The sequence below is a fragment of the Mandrillus leucophaeus genome, unplaced genomic scaffold (assembly GCF_000951045.1).
Source record: "Mandrillus leucophaeus isolate KB7577 unplaced genomic scaffold, Mleu.le_1.0 Scaffold164, whole genome shotgun sequence".
Classification (NCBI taxonomy): Eukaryota; Metazoa; Chordata; class Mammalia; order Primates; family Cercopithecidae; genus Mandrillus; species Mandrillus leucophaeus.
The window spans coordinates 1,102,307-1,129,243 of NW_012101632.1; the positions used below are offsets into that span (position 1 = coordinate 1,102,307).

A 26,937-nucleotide genomic window follows, 5' to 3' on the forward strand; every position below is an offset into this window, starting at 1 on the left:
GTTCAAGTGATTCTCCTGCCTCAGCCTCCCAAGTACCTGGGGTTACAAGCGCCCGCCACCACGCCCAGTTAATTTTTTGTATTTTCAGTAGAGATGGGGTTTCATCATGTGGGCCAGGCTGGTCTCAAACTCCTGACCTCGAGTGATCCACCTGCTTTGGCCTCCCAAAGTGCTGGGATTACAGGCGTGAGCCACCACACCTGGCCTGTTACACAGTCAATGAATATTATGGTCATAATATACTGCTGTGGTTTGAATGTATCCTCCTAATTTCATGTCTTGGAAACTTAACTCCCAATTGGGGCAGTATTGAAAGCTGGCTACAGCCTACGCCTATAACCCCAGCACTTTGCGAGGCCAAGATGGGAGGATCGCTTGAAGTCGGGAGTTCAAGACCAGCCTAGGCAACAAAGCTACAAACCATCTTTCCAGCAAGTTAAAAACTAAAAAATAAATTAGCTGGGCCTAGTGGTGCACATCTGTAATCCCAGCTACTGGGGATGCTGAGGCAGAAGGATCTCTTGAGCCCAGGAGGTGGGGGCTGCAGTGAGCTGAGATCCATCACTGAACTCCAGCCTGGGCTCAGAGCCAGCCTCTGTCGACCAATCAATCAATTAGTCAATCAGCGTCTCGTCTGGGCCTAAATTTCTCTAGAACACAATGGAAGAAGGAAAGTGGAAGAAGGTGGATGTAACCCACAGCTGGGAGCCCTGAACTCTGCTGGTGGCAGATGGCTCTCATGTCTTCACCAGGTTGCCCTGCAATCACATGCTGCATCCTTTTTCCTGAACCTGCCCCACGTGCCCCACCACGCAGCCACTCCGAGGGTTCCTTCAAGGGCGGCAGCCCTGTCACGTGTTCCAAAAGTGCTCCCCTGTGTCCTGACAGCCTCGCCATGTGTCCCATCATGCCCCACACGCTCCCACTGTGTGCCCCACCTCGCACCCATGCCCCATCATGTTCTGCGTGCTCGTTAGGTGCCCCAATATTCCCCGCGCGCTCCCATTACGTACCCAGCCTCACACCCCTGCAAGTTCCCCATCATGCTTTCTGTCGCTCCAGTTAGGTGCCCCATCATGCCCCACGCGCTCCAATTACGTGCCCCACCTAACTGCCCCACGTCCGTGCCCCATCATGCACCACACGCTCCGGTTACAGGCCCCGCCTCGCGCTCCCTCACGTGCCCCATCATGCTCTGCGCGCTCCCATTATATGCCACCACCTCACGCCCCTGCACGTGCCCAACGTGCCCTGCGTGGTCGCGTTACGTATCCCATCACGTTTCGTGCGCTCCTATTACCGGCCGCACCTCGCACCTCACGGCGCGGCCTATGTAGTTCCAGAGCTCGCGAGAGCCAGGGCCGTTGGCGACAGTTGGAACGAAATGATGAGTGCCTTCTCGTGGCCCCAGAATGGAATGCCGCCATCGGTAGGGTCTGCCGGGTATAAAGGGGCCTTCGGAACCCCACCAAAGGCACAGCTAGGGAGGGCAGCGGGGCGCACCAGGCTGAAGGCTCACGCCACAGGGAGGGCAGAAAGGACATGGGGGGAAGCGCCTTAAACCAGGGAGTCCTGGAAGGGGACGACGCCCCCGGCCAGGTGAGGGCCCAGACGTTTCGGGGCGTCGATGACGAGGGGTGGCCTGGTGGGTCTGAGGCTCTGAGGCCTGGCTTTCATTCTCCACCAGTCCCTGTACGAGCGGTTAAGTCAGAGGATGTTGGACATCTCGGGAGACCGGGGCGTGCTGAAGGATGTCATCCGAGAAGGAGCTGGAGACCTGGTGGCGCCTGATGCTTCGGTGCTAGGTGTGCCCTGGGGCGGTTTGTCCGCAGGATCCATGTCATCGCACTCTCTGTTGGGGAAAGAGAGGCCACATTTTCAAAAAGCATTTAATGGGGTTGGAAATGCTTTGTTTGAAGTGGACTTTTGTTTTTGAAATGGGGTCTCGCTGAATTGCCCAGGCTGGAGTGCCGTGGTGCAATCATAGCTTACTGCAGTCTCCACCTCCTGGGCTCAAGTGATTCTCCAGCCTCAGCCTCCCAAATAAGGGATTTACAGACGCGATCCACCATGCTCGGCTAATTTTTAATATTTTTGTAGAGATGGGGGACTCTGTATGTTGCCCAGGCTGGTCTCAGACTCCTGGACCCAAGTGATCCTCCCACTTGAGCCTCCCCAGTGGCAGGGATTACAAGCGTGAGCCGCTGCTTCCGGCCTGAATTAGTTTTTTTAAGACGAAAGCTAGGGACCCCTATGTCCCCTTTGCGTGATGCTTCCACGAAGCTCTTGAACCTCTGAGCCGAAGGGCAGGCACCCAAAATGCAGAGAGAAGATTTTTTCCTGTACCTCAGGGTGTCGGGCAGCGTAAGCTCATCTGATCGCGTTGTTTCTGTGTGATAATGAGACTCGATATTATAGAGGCATGGGTGTTTTGGGTCCATTTTTTTTACATTCTTTCTTCTATCCTAGTGAAATACTCTGGATACCTGGAACACATGGACAGACCCTTCGATTCTAATTACTTTAGGAAAACTCCTCGGCTAATGAAACTTGGAGAGGGTAAATTCAGAGTGGGAGCTGGAGAAGAAGGGATTGTTTAGGGGCGAGATGAAGCAGCATACCTCAGGCTATTAAGACTGCTCAAAGCGCGGATTCTTTGAGTTGGCTTTGCTGAGGCTGGGTTTTGGTAAAACAGCCATGTTCTCTCCCCTTGAGACCTGGGCATTTGGGAGATGGCTTAACCGGCAAGGTATCTTTGCACTCTGACTTAACTAACCACTGGGAATGTTTCTGTGTTCATTTATTAAGTAAAAATCGATCGAATACTTGCTTCTCACAATACATGGTGAAAAGAGAGGATGTACTCAGAAGATTAGAACATCTCCACCGTTAAGGACCTCACAATGTAGTGGAGGAGACTGACCTGCATTCAGCTCACTTGGTAGAATCGGATGAGTGCCTGGGAGTTGAAAGCAGTGTTGTGGGTGTGCTTAATGAAGGCATGATTAATTCTAGCTGGGAGGTTCAAGGAAGGCTTCCTGGAATAGGTGGCATTTGAACTGAGCCTGGAAGTTTGAATAAAATTTCTATCGGTAGAAGCTGGGCGTAGGCTCAGGAGGAAGACATTGCAGGAAGAGGGAACTGTGTGAGGGAGACATGGAGGCCAAAGTACTGCTGACTTAGAAGGGGAAGAAACTGATAGCATTGAGCAGGATACTGAGCAAGCTTCACCCACCTTTTTTGTGTCTTCTTACAGATATTACACTGTGGGGCATGGAGCTGGGTCTTCTGAGCATGCGGAGAGGAGAGCTGGCCAGGTTTCTGTTCAAACCGAACTACGCCTATGGAACCTTGGGCTGCCCTCCCTTAATCCCCCCAAACACCACTGTCCTGTTCGAGATTGAGTTGCTTGACTTCCTAGACTCTGCTGAGTCGGACAAGTTTTGTGCCCTCTCAGCTGTAAGTTCCAGAGCACAGATGTCAGCACTTTACAGAGAGACGAATGGGTTGCTGTTTTTGGTAATTCTTCTAGATAGCCTGCCCTGCTGCTGATTGTCCGCTCCAGGGTCCCCCTGCGGCGCCTGAGCGGTGGTGGCGGAGTTCCTCTGCTTCCTAGTCTGTGTTTGTCTTAGTAATAGCTCTCATGTGTAGATAAATGCGCTGGGGCGAGGTAAGGCTGTGAGTTTAAGGATTTGTGGTTTGAACTGATTTTCCGGTCACCCTTTGCCTAGTTCTCCCTGTGAGACAGCACTGGCTTTTCATCATTGTTTGATTTCCAGCAAGGCAGGCATTGGTAGCTCATAACTAGGGTGACTGGATAATTGATTGTCCAGCCCAGCACAGGTGAGAGTAAAAGAGGCTATTCACTGGAGGGGTTACCCATGACGTCGGATTTAAACTGAGACAGTCCCAGGCAAACTGGAATGTATGGCCACTGTCCTTGCCACTTAAGTCTTGCCTCCTCTTTGTAGCCTTTCACTTAACCCTGTCCCTTAGATGCAGGGCTTCTGACCCCGTCAGCAGTCACAGGCACTGTCTTTATCATGCCATCTCACACTGACTCTATCTGTGGCCTTAGAGGTCCTTGCCAGGTTTTGTATCTTCACATGGTATCTCTCCTGCTAAATTATCAGCACTCCAAGTGAGGGAGCTCACCCTTTTTTCATCCTTCCAAGATTAGAGTTTCTTGCAGATGCCTGGTCCCACCTGTGGTGTACTGGTTTAGGATCTGTGGGGGTGGGGCCGGGACCAAAGAGGCCCTATGGGTGACTCTGAAGATGGCCAGGGTAGAGCATCATGACCATAAAGACCACCAGGGCCCTGAGCAAACCAAGACCTGTTCGATGCTTGGTGGCCAAATTAGTGGTTTTGAGCACTGACTTCTGTGCTTGGCAAGCTCCATCAGTTTCTAATTCCATGGGAGACTGCTTCCTCAGAGAACATCGGGGGAAGACTGAAGAAGTAGACTTCCTTCTGGCTCTAGTGTGTAAAATGGGACCGGTTATAACACCTGTGTGGCTTCTGTCAGATTCAGAAGTGACTCCAACACAGAAGGCTGTAAACAGAAGTACATGATCTGAAAAAGAAGAGCTCACAGCTGTAGTAACACTTCTTTCTTTCAATTACTATTTTTTTTTTTAAATGGAGATGTGTTCTCACTGTGTTGCCCAGGCTGGTCTCGAACTCCTGGGCTCACGTGTACTCACACTTTGCTTGTGGTGTTACGGCTTTTGGGTTTCCCTGCTGAGTATTCCTGTCTCTGGTCCTCAGGAGCAGCAAGACCAATATCCACTTCAGAAGGTCCTTAAAGTGGCAGCTACAGAACGGGAGTTTGGCAATTACCTTTTCCGCCAGAATCGTTTCTGTGATGCCAAAGTGAGATATAAAAGGGTAAGAATGATTTAAAAGTTAAGTGTAAGTTTAGATCCTGAAAACTTCCTTGTTTAAAAAACACAGACTTTTTTTTTTTTTTTGAGACAGTCTTACTCTGTCGCCCAGGTTGGAGTGCAGTGGCACAATCTCGGCTCACTGCAACCTCCACCTCCCGGGTTCACACCATTCTCCTGCCTCAGCCTCCCGAGTTGCTGGGACTACAGGTGCCCGCCAGCTAATTTTTTAATATTTTTAGTAGAGATGGGGTTTCACTGTGTTAGCCACGATGGTCTCGATCTCCTGACCTCATGATCCACCCGCCTCGGCCTCCCAAAGTGCTGGGATTACAGGCGTGAGCCACCGCGCCCGGCAAAAAAACAGATTTTTGTCTTTCTCCTTACTTTCCATGAGCAGCCATTAAGAAAAACCTCATTTTAAAAAACCCTTATGCCAGGCCAAGGCGGGTGGATCACCTGAGGTCAGGAGTTTGAGACCAGCCTGGCCAACATGGTGAAAACCCATCTCTACCCAAATATAAAAATTAGCCGAGTGTAGTGGTGGGTGCTTGTAATCCCAGCTACTTGGGAGGCTGAGGCGGGAGAATTGCTTGAACCTGGGAGATGGAGGTTGCGGTGAGCCAAGACAGCATAATTGCACTCCAGCCTGGGGAACAAGAGTGAAACTCCATCTCAAAAAAAAAAAAAAAAGGTCTTGTTAGTTCTGAGCTCAAAGCTAACAACAACAACACAATCTTATTACCACTTAGGTTCCTGTTCCTTTCTACGTGACCTGTGTTTTTTCCTCTGTAGAGATGAAGATCATTTGTTCCGGCGTTCCTAAGTTTTACAGTGATGTGCCTCTGTGTGTATGTATTTTAAAATTTGTGTTGAGCCCATGGTGTATCTTTCCATTCAGGAAACTTTTCCTCCACTCTGGGAAACTTTCTTATTTCTTTGGTACTTTACTCTTGTTCCCTCTGCCGTCTTTTTCTGGAACTCCTATTATCAGACCTCCTGCACTGAGCTTCTGGCTGTCCCTACCCCCGCAAACTAGTTTCCAACTTTTCTCCTGTTTGTGTCATTGTCTGGAAGCTTTCCTTGACTTTTGGCCACCTCTTCTGATGCATTTTTCATTTAAAATTGGGGGGCCAGGCACAGTGGCTCACACCTATAAGTCCAGCACTTTGGGAGTCCAAGCTGGGAGGATGGCTTGAAGCCAGGAGTTAAAGATCAGTCTGGCCACCATAGCAAGATCCCATCTCCACAAAAAATAAATTTTAGGAAATTGAAGGGCTCTTTGTTCTTCCCCCACCCCCAGCATTCTGTTCTTGTTTCATGCATGTATTATTTTATATATTTAGACTGTTGATTATAATTTAATCTCACTCTTTTTCTGTTTGGTTTTTCTACATATTGGGGACTGTGTCCTTTTGCACTAAGTTTGTCAATGACCTAAAGATGGTTTATTTCTCACTTGTGTAAAAGGCTAGAGTAGAGGCATGCAAGCCAGGGCCAGTTGGTGACTCTGCTCCAGACATTTTCAGATACCCAGTTCTCATTTCTAGGGTGGGACTCTGGCCTTGTAGTCCAGGATGAGGGTCTCTGAGTTCTAGCAGCAGAAGGAAAGAAAGGCTGGGGACATGTACAGCTCTTGTCATATGACACTTCTACTGAATTATGTTTTCCAGAACCTGTTCTCCAGGCCTTGCCTAGCTGCAAAGAAGGCTAGCAAATATCTATATTCTGGTTGTATGTATTCCTGGCCAAAAAAAAAAAAGTCCTATTACTATGAAGGAAAGGAGAGCAGCTGCTGGGAGACAGGAGGCCCCCTCTTTCACGGAGGCTTTCCTCAAATGGCTGGTGATCTTTGACCACTAAGATTTAAAAGAGACATCACAGAGCTGATTGGGAACTCCAGGTACTTGGTGGGGCAGTGTGGTGAAAGAGAGATTGCACATGTCAGAGTAAGTAGGTGTTTTCTCAGGGTCCATTGAGTCCTCCTCTTTCTGCCCCGTGTACATGCCGAGGGACCAGCATTCTGGGAGCTGAGCAGGGCTGCAGGACAGAGGTTCTCACTGTCTGGTATTGAGATTCCCTTTCATAGCCCCATTACCAGTATACTTACCTTCCTTCCATCTGCTGCAGCCTGCCCCCAAGTCAAGGACCTCATTGGTTCCATTTTCCCAGAAAGTAGACCTCGTGATTCCTGAGGCCATCTGGACACATAGGGGCAATGAGGGTGGGGGGAACATTTTACCTGACCTCCTTTTTTCAGCCCCACCAGATAGCTCTAATTCCTGGTTCCATCGGTTCCCAGGTCTTTCCAGGTTCTGAGGGGCAGACCAGTCCCTTTTACATTGGCACCACTCTGCGAAGTCATCACACTGCCACCCACCCTGACCCCTTGGGTTTATTGGTCCTTTTCCTGTCCTTTGCTCATGTTGGAGTACTACCTGTCTTAGTCCCTTAGGGATGGAGAAAGTAGGGATGTGTGTGGAGCCTGCCTTGCTGAGCTAGAGGTTTTGCATGTCTTTTCCTAGTGCAAAGTTTCTCAGTCTTTGGAGCAGCAGACTGACATTGTCAGCACCACTGTGTCTCCACCTTTTGCTCAGCATTTTCTGGGTCACACAAGAAGTATTGGGGTTCCTGCTTTCAAGGGATTTGAATCTAGGGAGATAAAATGCAGTTCCAACAGCTAACCAATATCTGTGGTCTGAATGTTTGTGTCTCCCCAAAATGTGTATGGTAAAACCTAATCATCTATGTGATATTAGGAGGTGGGGCCTTTGGAAGGTGATGAGGTCATGAGGATGAAACGCTCACGAATGGAGTTAGTGGCCTTATAAAAGAGGTCCCTGAGAGCTGTCTTGTCCCTTCCACCATAAACTCTTGGCACGAAGAAAGATGAGCTAAGGTACAGAAGTGATCAGAACCTATTCAGGCCACAGTTGGTAGATTCCTAGTCAGAAATATAGGTTACATCTAAGGAATCATAGGAGGTGGCCACATTCAGGAAGACATTCAAATATGCGTGGGTGGATTTGGACTTGATGAAGTGGATGGCAGGGAACCACTGAGGAAGAGTGTGTTGATTAAAGTCATGTTCGGGGAAGAGGTAGTAGTTGTGCTGGAGCTCGTGAAAACTCAAAATTTCAATTGTAAAATTTTCAGGAGTTTTGTGCCCTGGTTAATGTCACTTTGGTAGCTTGAAATCAGCTCTGGTAGAAATATTTACAGCACAGGAATAGGCAAATGCTACAAAGCAGGGCTCCGCCTCCCCCCGAGAGCTGGCTATTAAACACGTACCATCATACCACTGTGTGCAGGACATGTCAAATGACAAACTTCATTTTAATGAGGATCTGTTGCATGTTAGGCACTGTGCTGGGTGTGCTGTGCCTAAACCTGTTAACAGGATCCAGGAATGTGTTAAAGCAGTTGTGAATTGTGCAAATACAAGAAAAAACTCTGGAAGTACTTCCACAAAATGGATGGTTAGACTTGATGAAGTTGTATATGTAAGAGATCAAGGAAACGGAAGAAGGGAATTACTTGAAGCTTCCTGGTATGAGAAAAAACTTTAAACCAAGGAATAACTGGGAAATGAATAAATGAATGTGTTACTTTCAATTTTGGTCACTCATGGGAATGAGCAGGTAAGCGGGCCTGTAGAAAACTGTTTCCAGGTGACAACTTGCTTCAGGATTTCATTTGGGTATGAGAGCAGGGTTCAGGCGTGAGGTTCCAGCTTGTGATGTGAACGGGACCTGAATCCATTCTGTAGGTGTGGAGACAGTTGATGGGAACTTGCCTGGTGAATGCCCAGAGTTTAGAGATGGAAGAGAAGACCAAGGAAGGCTCATGACTTTTTGCCTGTGCTGCCATCTCCTGACACATTTTCCAGTTCTGTTTTTTTGTTTTTTTGTTTTTTTTTGTTTTTTGGGTTTTTTTTGGTTTTGTTTTGTTTTGAGACAGAGTCATGCTCTGTCTCCCAGCCTGGAGTGTATTGGCGTCATCTCAGCTCACTACAACCTCCGCATCCCGGGTTTAAGTGATTCTCCTGCCTCAGCCTCCCAAGTAGCTGGGATTACAGGCACTCGCCACCACGCCCAGCTCATTTTTTGTATTTTTAGTAGAGACGGGGTTTCCATGTTTTCCGGGCGGATCTTGAACTCCTGACCTCAGATGATCTGCCCACCTCGGTCTCCCAAAGTGCTGTGATTCCAGGTGTGAGTCCCCCGCCCCTGGCCTTCCAATTCTTCCATTCTACTTGCACCTTCCAAATGGAGTCCCAGGGAGTGCAGGGTCTGCCTTCACCCGTTTTTATTGTTTTACTATTTTTTTGTTGAGATATGATTCACATACCATAAAATGTGTGCTTTTAAAGTATCCAATTCAGTGGTTTTTAGTATATTCACAAAGTTGTGCAGCCATCACCACTATCTAATTCTGGAACATTTTCCTCACCCCGAAATGAAACTCACAATTCTTTGGCCCCAGATAGCCTCTGTTCTCCTTTGTTTCTATGGATTTGCCTATTCGGGATATTTTGTGTAACTATAATTGTCAAATATGTCATTTTGTGGCTGGCGTCTTTCACTTAGCATGTCTTTGAGGTTCATCCATGTTGTAGCATGTACAAACCTCATTCTTTTTTGTGTTTTTTTTTTTTTTTTTTATGAGACGGAGTCTCTGTCGCCCATGCTGGAGTGCAATGGCATGATCTCAGCTCACTGCAACCTCCACTTCCTGGATTCAAACGATTCTCCTGCCTCAGTCTCCCAAGTAGCTGGGATTACAGGCACCCACCACCACACCTGGCTAATTTTTGTATTTTTAGTAGAAACGGGTTGTCACCATGTTGGCCAGGCTGGTCTTGAACTTCTGACCTCAGATGATCCGCTACCTTGGCCTCCCAAAGTGCTGGGATTCCAGGCATGAGCCACCGCGCCCGGTCCCTCGTTCTTTTGTAAGGCTGCTTTTCCGCTGGATGGCTCTGCTGCTCTTTGTCCATTCATCAGTTGGACATGTGGGTTGTTTCCACTTCGTGACTATTATGACTGATGCAGTGAGCATTTATGTACAAGTTCTCATGTGAACGCATGTTTTCAGTTTTCTCGGGTATGTGCTAGAGTGCCATTGCTGGATCGTGTGGGAACTGTCAAAGATTTTTGAGGAACTGCCAAACTTTCCTACAACAGCTGCACCATTTTACATTCCCACCAGTAACGTGCGAAGCTTCCAGTTTCTCCACATCTTCACCAATACTTATTTTATATTTTTAAAGTGAGGCGTCCTAGCGGGGGTGAAGTGGTGTCTCACTGTGGTTTTGATTTCCATTTCCCTGATGACTAATGACATTGGACATATTTTCATGCATTTAATGACTATTTGTCTGTCTTTGGAAAAATGTCTATTCAGAGTCTATGCGTATCAGAAAATTGGGTCATTTGTTTTTATACTGAGGAGTAAATGTTGTTGATGTGCTCTGGATACTAGACCCTCAACAAATATAGGATTTGCAAATGCTCTATGATGTTCTGTGGGCTGTCTCTTCACTTCCTTGGTAGTGTCCTTTGAAACACAAAAGTTTTATATTTTGATGAAGTCTAATTCTTTGGTTATTTGTGCTTTTGGTGTGTTACCTAAGAAACCGTTTTCTAATTCAGGGTCACAAAAAGTTACACCTATGTGTTCTTCTAAAGTCTGATAGTTTTTTTAAAGAAATATGAAATGCTTCATGAATTTGCATGTCATCTTTGCACAGGGGCCATGCCGATCTTCTCCCTGTCTTTCCAGTTTTTAGTATACGTGCTGCCGAATCGAGTGCAGAGTCTTAGAGTGTTAACTTCTACTTTTAGGGCTGTGCTTCACTTTAGTTAATTTTTACATGTAGTGTGAGGTAAACATTCTTTTGCATGTTGATAGCCTCTTGTCCCAGCACTATTTGTTGAAAAGACAGTTATTTTCTCCCATTGAATGGTCTGGACACCCTTATTGAAAATCAGTTGACTATAGATATATAAATCTATTTCTGGACTCTGTGTTCGATTTCATTGATCTACATGTCTGTCCTTATGCTAGTGCTACACTGCCTTAATTACTGTGGCTTTAGGAAGTTTCGTTTTTTTGTTTATTTTTTTCTTTTAGTAAGTTTTGAAATTGGGAAATATGAGTTCTCCAGCTTTGTTCTTTCTCAAAAGTATTTTGGCTATTCGGGGTCCCTTGAATTTCCATATGATTTTTTTTTTTTTTTTTTTTTTTTTTTTGAGATGGAGTCTCGCACTGTCACCTAGGCTGAAGTGCAGTGGTATGATCTCGGTTCACCACAACCTCCGCCTCCCATGTTCAAGTGATTCTCCTGCCTCAGCCTTCCATGTAGCTGGAATTACAGGCACCTGCCACCACACCCAGATATTTTGTATTTTTAGTAGAGATGGGGTTTCACCATGTTGGCCAGGCGGGTCTCAAACTCCCAACCTCAGGTGATCTGCCCGCCTCGGCCTTCCAAATGCTGGGATTGTAAAGGCATGAGCCACCGCACCTGGCCACCATATGAATTATCTAATCAACTTGTCTGTGTCTACAAAAAAGGATGTTGAAATTTTGGTAGGGTTGCATGAATATGTTGACCAGTTGGGGAAATATTACCATCTTAATATTAAGTCTTCCAATTAATGAACATGAGATGTTTTTCCATTTTATTTGAATCATCTTTAATTTCTTTTTTTTTTTGAGATGGAGTCTCACTCTGTAACCCAGGCTGGAGTGCAGTGGCGCCATCTCAGCTCACTGCAAGCTCCGCCTCCCGAGTTCACGCCATTCTCTTGCCTCAGCCTCCCGAGTAGCTGGGACTACAGGTGTGCACCACCATGCCAGGTGGTGTGCACCTGTAGTCCCAGCTACTCGGAAGGCGGAGGTTGCAGTGAACTGAGATCACTCCAGCTTGGCGACACCACTGCACCCGGCTAATTTTTTGTATTTTTAGTAGAGACGGGGTTTCACCATGGTCTCGATCTCCTGAACTCGTGATCAGCCTGCCTTGGCCTCACAAAGTGCTGGAATTACAGGCGTGAGCCACTGCGCCTGGCCATCTTTAATTTCTTTCAACAACATTTTGTAGTTTTCAGTGTGCAAGTGTATCATTTGTTTTAAGTTTATTGCTACTTATGGTATTCTTTTTGATGCTATTGTAAATGGAGTTGTTTTCTTAATTTCATTTTTGGGTTGTTCGTTGCTAGAGCATAGAAATATACCTGACTTTTGGCAGGGTGTGGTGGCTCACACCTGTAATCCCAGCACTTTGGGAGGCTGAGGTGGGCGGATCACAAGGTCAGGAGATCAAGACCATCCTGGCCAAAATGGAGAAACCCGATCTCTACTAAAATATGAAAAAATTAGCTAGGCATGGTGGTGCGCACCTGTAGTCCCAGCTACTCGGAAGGCGGAGGTTGCTGTGAACTGAGATCACTCCAGCTTAGCGACAGAACAAGACTCCGTCTCAAAAAAAAAAAAAAGGAAAAAGAAATGTACCTGACTTTTTAGGTTGATCTTGTGTCTTACAACCTATAACAGCCAGTTTTTAGCTCTGATAGTTTTTGTGTGTGGATTGGTTAGGGTTTTGTAGGTAAGGCTGTTACTCCTCTTGACCGTCTGCCTTGCCTCTGCACAGGCCTTGTTGCTTCTGCGCCGGCGATCAGCACCCTCTGAAGCGCAGCACCTGGTGGAGGCCGCCAAGCTTCCTGTTCTCCTGAACCTGTCCTTTACATACCTGAAGCTAGACCGACCCACCATAGCCCTGCGCTATGGAGAGCAGGCTTTGATCATTGACCAAAAGAATGCCAAGGCCCTCTTCAGGTGTGGACAGGTGAGTGGGAAGCCAGTGACTTGGGAATAAACACCCAGAAAAAAGGTAATAGGAGTGCTCAACTCAGCTACTGCATAAATGCTGTCTTTTTTTTTTTTTTTTTTTGAGACAGAGTTTTGCTCTTGTCGCCCAGGCTGGAGTACAGTGGTGCAAATTCGGCTCGCTGCAACCTCCGCCTCCTGGGCTCAAGCAATTTTCCTGTCTCAAGCAATTTTCCTGCCTCAGCCTCTCAAGTAGCTGGGATTACAGGCGTGCACCATCACGCCCAGCTAATTTTTGTATTTTTAGTAGAGATGGGATTTTGCCATGTTGGTCAGGCTGATCTTAAACTCCTGACCTCAGTTGATCCGCCCACCTTGTCCTCCCAAAGTTCTGGAATTACAGGCGTGAGCCACTGCACCCAGCCAGATGCTGTCTTTTCTAACTGTGCTTTTAAAGTTCTCTCCTTGGAACAGGCTTGTCTTCTCCTGACTGAGTATCAAAAGGCCCGGGATTTTCTAGTTCGAGCCCAGAGGGAGCAACCCTTCAATCACGACATCAATAACGAGCTGAAGAAACTGGCTAGGTGAGCTGTGTTTGCAGGAGCATGAAGAGAGGAGATGGGTGGGGTTGCGACTCTGGTCTGTCCACCTGGGTAAAGGATGGTCTGGCGGTGTTGCCCAGAGTGTTAGGAGGCAGCCCCCTCTGCAGCTGGGTTTCTGAAGTGCTTAGCAGTGCGCTGCACCAGCAGTTCCCAGCAAGCAGGTGGGACAGACTGCCAAACTATACATCTCCATCATCGCCCACCTTTCTGTTTCCCCTACTGCAAATAAGCACCCCCTAGAGAGGCGGGAGGGTGTAACTTTTTCTTTTTTCTTTTTTTTTTTTTTTTTGAGATGGAGTCCCTCTGTGACCCAGGCTAGAGTGCAATGGCACGATCTTGGCTCACTGCAACCTCCGCCTCCCGAGTTCAAGTGATTCTCCTGTCTCAGCCTCCCAAGTAGCTGGGATTACAGGCGTGTACCACCACGCCTGGCTAATTTTTTTTGTATTTTTAGTTGAGACAGGGTTTCACCACGTTGACCAGGCTGGTCTCAAACTCCTGACCTCAGGTGATCCCCCCACCTCGTCCTTCCAAAGTGCTGGGATTACAGTCACGAGCTACCGCAACCAGCCCCGGTGTCACTTAAAAAGAGTCTTCTGGTGTGCTCTTCCCTGCGTGCTCCACCAAGAACCACTGCTCCTAACCAAGTGCAGAAAGGCTCCTCGCAGGTCCTCGTGCAACCAGAAACAGGCCTTTCGGGTCTGACTCATACTCGTAGATTGACCTCCTTGTTATCCACATGACTAAGCACACCAGTCTTTTCGTGATGTAATTTTTTCTCATTATAGAAGTTTTGTGTTCATTGTAGAAACCCTTGAAAATATCTATGTATAAAGAGGAGTCCCCCATAACTCCATCACTTGGTAATAGGTACATGGCTTTTAAGGTATATGTTCTGTAATGGTGAAATTCTCTACTTGTCTTAATATTAAACATTCAGTCCAGATTGCTAGTTAAATCTTGCTTGGCATCAGTGTCTCAGATGTGAATATCTCTTAGGTTACATTTCAAGCCTTTTAGGACTTGCCAGCAATTTCCTTTCTGGTATTTAAAAGTATCCTGTCAGATCTGGTCATTATTTAGTGAGAAAATCAGGAGAGGTTAGAGGCTGCTGAGGGTGTGGGGTCTCTTGGTGAGACTCAGCCTGGAGCCTCATGGCCAGAGGCACCTGCCCTTCAAGGCGGCCGTCCTTTCCAATTACGGGCTTTTTGTCCAGGGGCTTGGCTCCTTGGCCAGCTGTGGGAGCTTTCCCTGCCTCCCCACTTCTCCAGCTTACTTCCATCCTTCCCGATTCAGTTTGAGTCCTGATGAATTTTCAGTGTTTCTGGATGTGAGTGGAAAATTCCAGCCACCAGATGTCACCTCCTCCAAACACAGACCTTCTCTAATGAGTGTGTATTTCCCTCTCCAGCGATTACAGGGACTACGTGGATAAAGAGAAAGAAATGTGGCACCGCATGTTCGCGCGCTGTGGTGATGGTTCTACAGCAGGAGAAAGTTGAAGGTAATCAAAGGGCTGGGGTGGCACACAGGCTTCAGGATGGAGAAGTGTGCTGCTCTCCTCCGCCCCCGGGTGAATGGTGGCTGTCTGCGGCTGAGGCTGGACGAGGGGTAGACAAGTTCCTTGCTCTAGCAAACAACACAATGGTAGTGCAGGATGCACGTGCTGCATGCCTGCCTTCCCCGTGAGAATAAAGTTCGCCCAGACCTTCGGGTTAAATGTATAGGTTCAGGGGGCCTTGCGCTATTTGTTTGTTTGTTTGTTTGTTTGTTTGAGGCAGTCTCACTCTGTTGCCCAGGCTGGAGTGCAGTGGAGCTCACTACAACCTCCACCTCCCAGGTTCAAGTGATTCTTCTGCCTCAGCCGCCTGAGGAGCCGGGATTACAGCTATGAGCCACGGTGCTCAGCCTAAATTTATTTTTTTAAAAAACTTCGTTGGCCGGGCGCGGTGGCTCACGCCTGTAATCCCAGCACTTTGGGAGGCCGAGGTGGGCAGATCATGAGGTCAGGAGATCGAGATCATCCTGGCTAACATGGTGAAACCCCATCTCTACTAAAAATACAAAAAATTAGCCGGGCATGGTGGCGGGTGCCTGTAGTCCCCAGCGACTCGTGAGGCTGAGGCAGGAGAATGGAGTAAACACGGGAGGCAGAGCTTGCAGTGAGCCGAGATCACGCCACTGCTCTCCAGCCTGGGCGACAGAGCAAGACTGTTTCAAAAAAAAAAAAAAACCAAACAAACTTTTTTTTCCATGTTTTATGTGAAACTCTCTTGCAGTTGCTTGTAACATGAGACTATGAGTAGAGTCATGAATGTGATGGTTGATAGAGCTGGGCTTTGACGTATCAAGCTTCTCTTCATCTTCTTTCTCCTGAGAACTTGAAAGCCTCCAACTTGACTGTGTCTCTAACACATTACTAAAGCAGACAAGATCTGGGTGTCGCAGGGTAGGGATGGGCTGTGGCTCTTAAATTCTGCTAGAGTTAGAGATTTGAAGATGCTGAAAGCAACAGGGAGCGTCATATAACATTCCTCTCGAGCACACACCTAGTAATTTTGCAGGCACGGGGCGGGAGTTCCCAAGTGCATGAGATAACCCTCCAGTCTGAACCCTCCAGTCTGGTCTACTATTTAATAAAATTAATGGAAACAAAATCACCTGCCTGAAACACCTGCTTAGCTGCACAGATAACTCTGCTCTCTCCTGAGAGAAGTTAAACAAGGAACAACAAGAAAACAGCTGCTGAACGGGTTCATGGTGATAAATCTCTCCTTTGTTGCTTCCTCCATCTCCCTACAAAAGGGGCTTGAGAGGAGGAGGCAGTGAAAAGGCCTATTCATCCCCAGCATTTTCACAGAGGTCCATAAACTGCTATCTGCACTTTCAGATGCGCCCATCAGCATCACAGGTAAACGTTGCCTTCGTCACTGATGCTGGCCCTGTGAACCCCGGCCTTCAGGTCTTTCAGAGGCCTTTGGAGTACATATTTGCAGGTCTTCAGAACTGCTATGTGAGCCAGAGGACTTCCCTTGTTTGGCCACTTCTAGTATCGAGTAAAGATGAAGGGCAGTGACTGTTTGCCAAACATTTTGGACTGTGACCCCACCCAGCTCTGCCAGGGTCCATCCCAGACCCTGCTTGGGCAGCCCAGCTGGGCAACAGTTTTCCTCTGCATCATGTTTACCTCCCAGCCTTTTCAGTCTGTAGCACTGGAGGCTGCTGATCTTTAGATGGTGTCCTACATATTTCCAACTTGAGCATTTGTCTTACTATCAGCAATGAATGTATTTGTGTTCGAAAGTAGCCACCACGGTCATATTGCCACTGCTGTCACAATTGTGATAAGTTTTAGCTTTTGTGTCCTTGCTCTCCCTGCTCCCCTTTTTTTCTGTAGTATTTGTGGCGTAGTCATTTAAAAGAAGCTAAAAATCCAGTCATCTTGACAACCTAGTTGTCACTAACCAGGACAATTTTTTTTTTTCTTTTAGAAGGGTCTCCTTCTTGTCACCCAGGCTGGAGTACAGTGGTGCAATCTCGGCTCATTGCAGCCTCCGCCTCCCAGATTCAAGTGATCCTTCTGCCTCAGCCTCCTGAGTAGCTGGGACTACAGGTGTGCGCCACCATGCCCGGCTAAGTTTTGTATTTTTAGTAGAGACGGGGTTTCACCATATTGGTCAGACTGGTCCTGACCTCAGGTGATCCTCCCGCCTTGGCCTTCCAAAGTGCTGGAATTACAGGCGTGGGCCACTGCACCTGGACAATTTTAACTTTTGTTCTTTTCATCTTAGATGTTAGATACCACTGACTTATAAGATTACTTCCGGTGGAACGAGTGTTCTCCTAATTATTAATTATGTGCTCTAAGCCTTTGACTATAGTAGACAGCATGCCTTTTCCATCTTTGCATTTTCTAGCATCTGAAGCCTGGTGCACGATTGGTGCTCAGGAATGTTGGTTGGACTAAATGTGAAATAACCGAAGCAGTAGACCAGCCTCTAATGAAAATCCTTCAGGCTGGGTCTGGGATTGGCTGTCAGATCCTTGGTATTGCCAGAGACAGAAACCCATCTTTAGCATCAGCCAGAAGAGAAAAAGAAAAAAATTTGCAGAAGGGGGTCCTGGGAGTGGCTCACAGAGTTGAGGAGGAGTTTGGCAGTCCTTGGGCAGGCAGCAACCAGGCAGCTCTGAGGGCCTTAGGGATTCAGTCTCCCCTCAGCTTTGTTTCCTCCCTCCATAGGGAGTGCCCATGCATCCCTTTCTGCAGCCTCCTCCCTAATGGAGTGAGAGTTCTATACCCCATGCCTCCCTCCTCTTCCTGCCCCAACCATAACTCCAGTTTGAAAGATCCTGGGCAGGACTCCGGCCTGGTTGGGGATATATAGAACCCCATGAATCGGAGTTTGTGTTTTGTCCTTACTATCCTGACATGCTGGTATCTGAGGCCCTTGTGATCATTTTAGTATGTCTGGAAAGGAGCTGTAAAGGGAGCTCTATAGCTATATTCAACCATTTAAATGGTTAACATACAACAGGTAAAATTTGTTCTGTGGTTTCCAAAGGTCAGGACCAGTAAGCCAACACAATAGGAAGACAGAATCTGGCCTGATAAGAGATTTACCAGTCAAATGTCCTACCATGAGTTCTCCCACCATGGAGTACACAGTAGAAGGGGCCACTTTTGACTGCTCTTGGGGAATGGCCTTGGGGAAACATCTGTTCCTGGGCCGCTCCACTGTGTTCCACAGGGCTGTGGGGCATCTCGGGAGCTGGTGCAGTCCCTGTTAGGGTCTCTCCAAGCAGAACTGGAGGGCCTGAGAGGTGGGTGAAGGGAGAAAGTAGATCACCTTCCTGGTCCTTTTTACCATCAGGCAATTGCAGACCTTCAAGGCAGAGGTAGCAGCTCCCATCCCCAAGGCATGCAACAGAGATGAAATATGATATCTTATACTTAGCATCAAAAAAACCACCCAAGGAAAGGAAGTAGCAAGAGAGGCCTTGTTCAAGAGCTGGTGAAGATTTTGTTGCCTGCTGGTCCCAAACATACCAAATGCAAGGAATGGCTGCCAAAGGAAACAGCATTCCGAATGGGGGAAAGCCATGCCTGCCCTACCCTGCCCCGCGTGGCCCGCCTTTCTCACTGTCTCCAGCCATCCCTGTGGGGAGCTGACTGTTGGGGGGCACTCTAGATGCTGTGTGGCATATAGAGAGAGGTCCAGTACCACTTCTGCAGCCCTGACCTGCAGGGATTGGGAGTCTAAACAGGGACAACAAGACAAGTCCCTTAAATGACAGTGTTCAAGAGTGGGCTGTAGGGGGGCGCCCCTGATCAGAGAGAGGCTTTGCTGAGCCAGGCCTGGGGGATGGGCCCAAGGGGCCCTGGGAGGGAGTTGTGAGAGCTCCTGATATTGTCCCTTCATTTGGGGCCTCCTTGGAACGTGGGTGGCATTCTGTAGGGCATTATAGAGGAGGGGAAGACCTAGCCAGAGCTGAGCTGCTCTGAGGGGCTGAAGGGGCAGCGTGGGGACACATTTAAAGTGGCAGGTCCATCAGGTGGCAGGTGTCTGAGTGAGAGGTGATGGCAGCCTGGAGGTGAACCTACTGGCAAGAGAGGAAAGGTGGCAGGAGCATGCGGCCTCCCATCTGGAACCGACAGTAGGGTTCTCATGTGAAGAGTTCTCATGACAAACCAGAGCTTACCTGAGGGAGCATGACCATAGTGCCCGAGGGTCTGAAGGTGCCCTAACCGAAGTCACTGATTGTGGAGGAGGGCAGCTTTAGTGATGTGTCAGCCATCTGCTAACAGAGGTGGGTGGGCAGGGGCCAGAACCAGGAGTCCAGGGCTGGTCCCCATGTACCAGGAGTGACTGGGAAAGCTCCATCAGGGGCGGCCAGAACTTGAGGGAGTCTTGGGTTACCTGGCAGGAGCAGGGGTGCAGGGTGAGGTGAGCACCCACATGGTCAGTTTGCCTAGGCGTGGCTGTCATTCTTTTGCTCTTGGTTTATCATAACATTTTTCTTCTAGGTTGTTTCGCTAGTATCACCTAGCATTTATTACTTTTTTCTTAGTGTATTTTTATTAATTTTGGTCAAAATTTTTATTAATCATATTTTAAATGCCAGGTATTCTTCTACATGTTTTACATGTGTTAATATTTTAATGTAAGATCTGCATAATGTAGATATGACCCCATTTTACAGTTGATGGATTAGGCATGAAAATGCCATGTCATTGCCAAGGTTGCAGAGCTCCTAAGTGATAGAGCCGGAGCCAAATGCTGCATATACACAGGGACCCCGATTTGAATTTCAGTTTCTTCTGGAGAGGCTTCCACAGGGCTCAGTACTATGGTTCTTTTGCCATTTCTTGATTTATGTTTTGGATATTTATCTGTTGACTTCCTGCTATAATATAACTCTTTCCTCTCTTACGTTAATACTTGTAGATCCTCTATTAGATTATTGTAACAAAAATAATATACTCAATACTGATGTTCTTGGCTTCATACAGCTAAAGACAGTATCTCCTGTGCTCCACTTTGTTTGTTTTTATTTTTGAGACAGAGTCTCGCTCTGTCACCCAGCCTGGGGTGCAGTGGCACGATCATAGCTCACTGCAGCCTCAACCTCCCAGGCTCAAGCAATTCTCCCTCCCCAACCTCCTGAGCACCTGGGACCACAGGCACGTGCCACCATGTCCAGCTAATTTTTTATTTTTTGTTGCAACAGGGTCTCACCATGTTGCCCAGGCTGGTCTGGAACTCCTGGGCTCAAGTGATCCTCCCTTCTTGGCATTCCAGAGTACTGAGATTACAAGCGTGAGCCACAGTACCCAGCCATATCTGTTTATTCTTGATTCATCTAAAATTCCATAGTAGCATGTCCAGGCACTTCCTGTTGCTCAAGTCCTTTAGATAGGTCCCTTACTTCTAGAGGCTTAAGCTTGTAAGAGCTGAGAAATTCCTGTGTACTATTTCTTTAATCGTGTCTTCCTCTTTATTCCCTGGCATCTTGTTCCAGGACACCTATTGTTTGGAAGTTGGACCTTCTTCAGGGATCTTCTATTCTGTCTCCTTAAAATCTTTTTTTCTCCCTTGTGAAATGTACTTAATTTTCCAACTCTTCCATTTCGATTTCAGCAATCAAATTTTTGAATCTAAGAGCTCTTCTCAGATCTTTTTCATAATAGTACACTTCTCTTCCCTTCTTTGAAAAAAATCTCAAAGTTACATAACTAAAGAGAAGAATATTAAGATTCCCCCATGTGCTCAACCTCTGGCTTTAACAATTACCAACATAAAGCCAAGGTTTCCTTCTATGACTCCACCCACGTCCTCCCTGTATAGCGGGGAAGCCTATTTCCTTCTATACTCTCATTCACAACACTCAGTACTTCCAGAACCTTTCACTTCTGACACCAGACATTTCCAACCAATTCTGAAAGCAGCTCAGTGTCCTCCATTTCAGCTACATTACACTGAGAGCAGCTCAGTGTCCTACATTACAGCTCTGACACTTGACCTGGACTTAGTGCATACTCCACAGGTTAAGGGCTCAGTTCCACAAGACTGACCCCATTTCAGACTCCAGTCACAATTCCAGGTTGTCACCTGTGCTGCTTACTAACTGGATATATACATCAGAAGTTCTCACACCTGTTCCTTTGGGTTGAGTCATCTGGAATGGTGCTCAGAACTCAGAAACACCTACTCATAGTCAGTAGTTTATTACAGAAGCTTTCAAAAGGATACAAATGGACCAGACATGGTGGCTCAAACCTGTAATCCCAGCATTTCAGGAGGACGAGGTGGGCAGATCGCTTGAGGTCAGGAGTTCAAGACCAGCCTGGACAACATGGTGAATGAAACTCCTTCTCTACCAAAAATACAAAAATCACCTGGATGTGGTGGTGTGTGCCAGTGGTCCCAGCTACTTGGGAGGCTAAGGCAGGAGGATTGCTGGAGCCTGGAAAGTCAAGGCTGCAGTGAACCTAGATTGTGCCGCTGTACTCCAGTCTGGGTGACAGAGTGAGACCCTGTCTCAAAAAAAAAAAAGGGTGGCCGGGCAGGGTGGCTCACGCCTGTAATCCCAGCACTTTGGGAGGCCGAGGTGGGTGGATCCTGAGGTCAGGAGTTCAAGACCAGCTGGACCAACATGGAGAAACCCCATCTCTACTAAAAATACAAAATTAGCCAGGTGTGGTGGTGCATGCCTATAATCCCAGTTACTCGGGAGGCTGAGGCAGGAGAATTGCTTGAACCCAGGAGGTGGAGGTTGCAGTGAGCCGAGATTACACCATTGCACTCCAGCCTGGGTAACAAGAGCAAAACTCCATCTCAATAAACAAATAAAAAGGCCAGGTGCAGTGGCTCCCGCCTGTAATCCCTTACTTTGGGAGGCCAGGGTGGGCAGATCATGAGGTCAGGAGATCGAGACCATCCTGGCCAACATGGTGAAACCCCGTGTCTAAAATACAAAAAAAAAAAAAAAAAAAAAAAGGCCAGGCGTGGTGGTGCACATCTGTAGCCCCAGCTACTTGGGAGAATAGCCCCAGCTACTTGAGGCGGGAGAATCTCTTGAACCCAGGAGGTGGAAGTTGCAGTTGCAGTGAGATCACACCACTGCATGCCAGCCTGGCAACAGAGCAAGACTCCATCTCAAAAAAAAAAGATACCGATGAGCCAGATGGGGTGGCGCACAGGGCATGATGTGAGGGAAGGGATGCGCCAGCACCCACAGGTGTTCTGCAGCCCGGAAGCTCTCCAAACCTTCTTTCTGGCACAGAAATGGTTGGCCATTGGTGATTGCCAATTGAAGGTTGCTTCAGCCCTTCCCTAGTCCCATGCTTGGTTCCCTGGCAACCAGCCCCCTTTCTGAGGTTGTCCAAGAATCCCCAGCTACCAGTCATTAGCATACAAGGAAACACCCATCGTTTCAGAGATTCTGGGGGTTTTAGGAACTGTGTGCCAGGAAAGGGATAGAGACCAAATATATATTTCTGACTATGTCACAGTCCACCCCCTGCTCTCCGGCCACAGACTCCTTAACAGCACGACGATGTGCAGCTTAAGAGGTACTGGCATATTACTAGAATCCCATGTCGCCATGAATGAAGAGTGCAGTCCATCGTCATGTGGGCCCAGAGTGGAAGCGTCGTCCCATGTTTGTAGTGCTTTCTCATGTCTGTAAACCCACTTAACTTTCCCGACATTCTTGTGAGGAAGAAATGATTGCCTCAGATTGGGGAAGGAGTAAAGCTTAGTGAATCAGGGCCTTTCCCTGAGGAGGCCTCTGCGTATATAAATAACTGAGCGTTTTCATTGGATTTGAAATGTTAAGCCCCAGATGATGCCTGAAGCCTTAAACATATTCAGCTGCTTTATTCAGGTGGCGCATGACCCCAGGGTGGCCGTGCACTTTTATCCTTCTCTCAAATGTTGAGGAAATTCCCCCTCCTTTGCTTCTTCTATTGAAGAGAAGCTGAAGCCTTTGGGCTGTAGAGGATTGAGCCCTACTACTTGGCCAGCCCTGGGGAAAGAGGATCTTAACAGACTAAAAACAATGTTTTCTGGAAAGTCAGAGCAGCTCCCAGGAGGCCCCAGTGGAAGTAAAGGCCAGGTTGTGGAGAGTACACTCTGGTCTGTTGAGATTCCAGGGTTTGGTCCTGGCTCAGAGGTGGCCTGAAGTGAGCCCCGGAGCAGTGGGCCCTCAGCCTGGTGCCAGCGCCGAGGCCACAGGAGGCCTCTGGGGCCCGGGATTCCCTGGTTCCAAAATAGCCTTCCTGTGACCCGGCTGCCCTGCTCAGTTGCCAGGAAACCCCAGGAGCAGATCATCATCTCTCACGGTATGTGACTGGATCTAGGCAGGGAATCTATTTGATCCCCTTCTTCCCAAAGAGATTAAGAACTATCCAGTATTGAGTCTCTCAGAGTTACTTTGTGCATCCAGTGAGACACTTCTGAGTCCTGAATAAAGACTTGTTTAAATATATTTTTATAATTAATTTTTCCTTTTTCTTTTTTCCTTTTTTTTTTTTTGATGGAGTCTCGCTCTGTCACCCGGGCTGGAGTACAGTGGCATGACCTCAGCTCACTGCAACCTTCGCCACAGGCATGCACCACCACACCCAGCTAATTTTTGTAGTTTTAGTAGAGACAGGGTTTCACTATATTGGCCAGGCTGGTCTTAAACTCCTAACCTCAGGTGATTCATCTGCCTCAGCCTCCCAAAGTGGTGGGATTACAGGTGTGAGTCACTGCACCTGGTGATTTTTGTAATTATTTTTTTCCCTATGCCTCTACTTTTTTTTTCCCCCTCAAAATGGCGTTGCATTTTCTGCAGGGCATCTGGGCCAAGAAGGCATTCTCTTGTTGTCAGATGAAGGCCGTGCCGTGTTCCAGGCAAACTGTGTGACCTGGGCTCTTGATCTTCTGCGTATCTGTGAAATGCCTTTTCTCCCAGCTCTGGAGGTGTCCCTGAAGTCATCCCTTTGTTGTGTGGCTATAAATACCTCGACTTCGGTGGCTGCCTTTTCATCATACCCCTTCCTGGGAAGGCATTTCCCCTGGAAGGGTTGCTTTGGCCCTTCGTTCCCTCTCCACATCCTCTCTTGGCAGCTGAGATGGGCCTAAACCCTGCTTCCTGCTAAGATTTACTGTTGTGGATTCTGTGTTCTTTGCGGATGAGGTATGAATGAGAGCTGCTAAGTTAAACTCCTGGAGATAACCGGGCTGCTTTCGCTGATCGTCCACAATCGTGGACGTGCCCTTTATGATTCATGATGGGGCTGAAAGACAGAACGTTTGGATCCTCAGTTTTATCTCTTGCTATGACATTAGCCAAGTCATTTCACGTCTCTGGGCCTTGATTTCATTGTCGGTAGGGTGAAGCTGAATCACTTTTTTATTTTAAGAGAGAAACAAGGTCTCCTATGTTACCCAGGCTAGAGTGCAGTGGTGCAGTTATAGCTCGCTGAAGCCTCCTGGGCTCAGGCAGTCCTCCTACCTCAGCATCTTGCATAGCTGGGACTACAAACATGTGCCAGCAGGCCCTGCTGATTTTTGTTTTATTTTGTAAGATGGGGTCTCATTATGTTAACTAGGCTGATCTCGAGCTCCTGGCCTCAAGTGATCCTCCTGCCTCGGCCTCCCAGAGTGCTGGGATTATAGTATAGGCATGAGCCACCGCGCCCAGCCATGGAGCAGGCACATCTTTAAGGTCACCATGGAGTTGTTTATGCTTCATTAAGACCGTCAGATATTGGCTTAGTCTGTTTTTAATTTCTCGGGTTCATTAGGTGCATAAGCCCAGCCTCCAAGCATACATAATCTGAAACACCAACCTGGATAATTAAGCGTACAGGCAGTGAGTGAAAGAAGTGACCCTAAGCAATACGGAATTGACATGCAGCCAGTGCCTTGTACCTTCTAGGAAGAGCATGAGTCCCCGCCAGCTTTGCTGGCTGACCCCTGTTCTGCGGGTGCTGATCATGCTCTCAGGACCTTCAGTTGTAGCTGTTACTGACTGTCATACTTTTGATGCTCCCCTACGCTCCCAAGCAGCCACCAACCCGGGGTGAAGCTGAGATGAACTGGGGTGAGCCTCAGAGGTTCAAGAACCCAGAGAAGGGTTTTCAAATCTAATAGATAAAAGAAGTAAAGAACTATGAGCAAAAGTTCTCTCTAGCTCGGAGGTTGCTCAGACATTTACAAGGTGAGAAGGATGTGGTCTGCCTGTCCCTGTGAGAGCACCCACAACAGTCATTGTCAGCATCAGCCCAAACAGAAAAGGCAGCAAGAGGCAGACCGAGGGGCATCTCCAAAATGTTTTGCATCCTGAGGTCATAGAGCTTCATTTTTTTGGTGAGCTGAGTATCATGGCCATGAATGTGAGCAAATCTGCACTAACTTCCTTTTGCTTCTCCAAGAAATGGCCTAGTGAGGCTGCCTGCGTTTCTTGGCTAGTGGCCCCTTCCTTTATCTTCAAAGACAGCAGCATGATATCTTCCAGTATTTCTCTGTCTCTCCCTCCCTGTCTCTCCCTCTCTCACCCCCTCTTTCCCCTCTGCTTCCTGTCATTTTGTCTCCTCCTCTTTTTCTGACCCTCCTGCCTCCCTCTTAGTGAGAATCTGATTACACCGGGCTGACCAAGATAATTGCCCAGCTCAAGATCCTTCATTTAACCCCAGAATCCCTTCTGCCATGTATGGTAATGTATTCATGGGTTCCAGGAATTGGAACAAGGACATCTTGGGGGCCATTTTCCCATCTCTCATACCCTCTTACAGATCAGCATGTGCAGGGGACTACACATCTTGCCAATGTAGAGATAACTCAGCGCTCTGCATCCTCAGCATTCTTGGCTTAATCCTTTCCGTCCCAGATGAGATCATCCTGACAGCCGTCTTTCAGAACGTTTCCTTTCTCGTGCTCCCTTCTGGTGGCTGGGGCCGGATGGACACAGCTCACCTCATCTTTCTGCTATTTGCTTACTGCACTTGAGGGTTGCTGCATTGTTTACATCGTTAACAAATGCTAGGTTTGCTACACCCCGCATCAAGCAAGTCCATTGGTGCCATTTTTCCAACAGCATATGCTGAATTTATTTCTCTGATTTACATTTTGGTAATTATCACGGTATTTGGTTTTTTTCCTTTTTTTTTGAGACATGGTCTCACTCTATTGCCCAGGCTGGAGCACAGTGGCACGACCTCGGCTTACTGCAACTTCTGCCTCCCAGGTTCAAGCAATTCTCCTGCCTCAGCCTCCCCAGTAGCTAGGATTACAGGTGCGTGCCACCACGCCCAGGTTATTTTTGTTATTTTTAGTAGAGACGAGGTTTTACCACGTTGGCCAGGCTGGTGTCAGACTCCTGGCCTAGATCCTCCTGCCTTGGCCTCCCTAAACCTTGTTTTTAAACAAGGGTAGCAGTTGAGGTGGCACTTTGACCCTTCTTTGACCATGTATCACAGCACGGTGGCAGCTGGTGGTGGTGAGCTGCAGTTGTTGGAGGAAGTGCAGCACAGCCACGCTGTGAGGCCTGGCCCACCCCCAAAACCGGGAGGCACCTGCAAGCGTTATCACTCCATGTCAGCCTGGAAGGGGTGGGCTCCAGACCACTCAGTTCCATGCATATTCTCATGGGACTAGGTGGCCAGCTGTGACAGTGGGGAAGTAATCACACTCCCTGCAGAGGGATGTGGCCAAGGGAGGAGCAGAGAGCTAGCCTGGAGGACCACGAGGGCAACTGTGGGAAGTGCAGCAGTCAGCATGGAGTGGCCGCCAGAGAGCCAGGGCCCCAGCGTGGGTGGGGAGAAGCAAGTCGGGGAGGCCTCGCAGCGAGGGTCGGCTCTGAGCAGCTGCCTGGAGGGACTGGAAGGGGCAGGTGGAGGGCCCAGCAGGCCAGAGGACTGCCGCCTTGTGGGCTGGCCAGAGTGTCACAGCAGAGTCCCAAGGGGCGAGGACTCCTTAAAAAAGTTTTCCCCTAAGTTGGAATTTTTGGAGATATCCAGATTCGGTTCTTAAGATTGGCTGAGTAATGCATTTTGTGAAGGGGAACCAGTTGAGTAGTTTCAGGAAGGTCTTTCAATCTCCACGTTTACTACGTACAGCCTTGGT

At 48.0% G+C, this 26,937-nt stretch overlaps 2 protein-coding genes across 4 annotated transcripts in view; one reads left to right on the forward strand and one right to left on the reverse strand.

The window, feature by feature from the left end:
• TRIM50 (tripartite motif containing 50) overlaps positions 1-26,937 on the reverse strand; it is a 95,213-nt gene that overhangs the window by 14,309 nt on the left and 53,967 nt on the right. Inside the window, exon 2 of the mRNA XM_011976327.1 lies at positions 1,322-1,850. The gene's annotated coding sequence lies outside the window, so the exon portion shown is untranslated. The remainder of the gene's footprint in view (positions 1-1,321; positions 1,851-26,937) is intronic.
• FKBP6 (FK506 binding protein 6, 36kDa) overlaps positions 1,273-26,937 on the forward strand; it is a 29,920-nt gene continuing 4,255 nt past the window's right edge. The window contains exons 1-8 of one of the 3 annotated variants that reach the window (XM_011976325.1): positions 1,273-1,429; positions 1,688-1,805; positions 2,470-2,559; positions 3,257-3,459; positions 4,771-4,890; positions 12,544-12,738; positions 13,194-13,303; positions 14,733-14,825. In XM_011976325.1, coding sequence (XP_011831715.1) covers positions 1,385-1,429; positions 1,688-1,805; positions 2,470-2,559; positions 3,257-3,459; positions 4,771-4,890; positions 12,544-12,738; positions 13,194-13,303; positions 14,733-14,823 — 972 coding nt within the window. In that variant the 5' untranslated portion in view covers positions 1,273-1,384 and the 3' untranslated portion in view covers positions 14,824-14,825. Of the gene's footprint in view, positions 1,600-1,687; positions 1,806-2,469; positions 2,560-3,256; positions 3,460-4,770; positions 4,891-12,543; positions 12,739-13,193; positions 13,304-14,732; positions 14,826-26,937 lie in introns of all 3 variants that reach the window. The other 2 variants (XM_011976324.1, XM_011976326.1) reach the window with 2 other exon arrangements.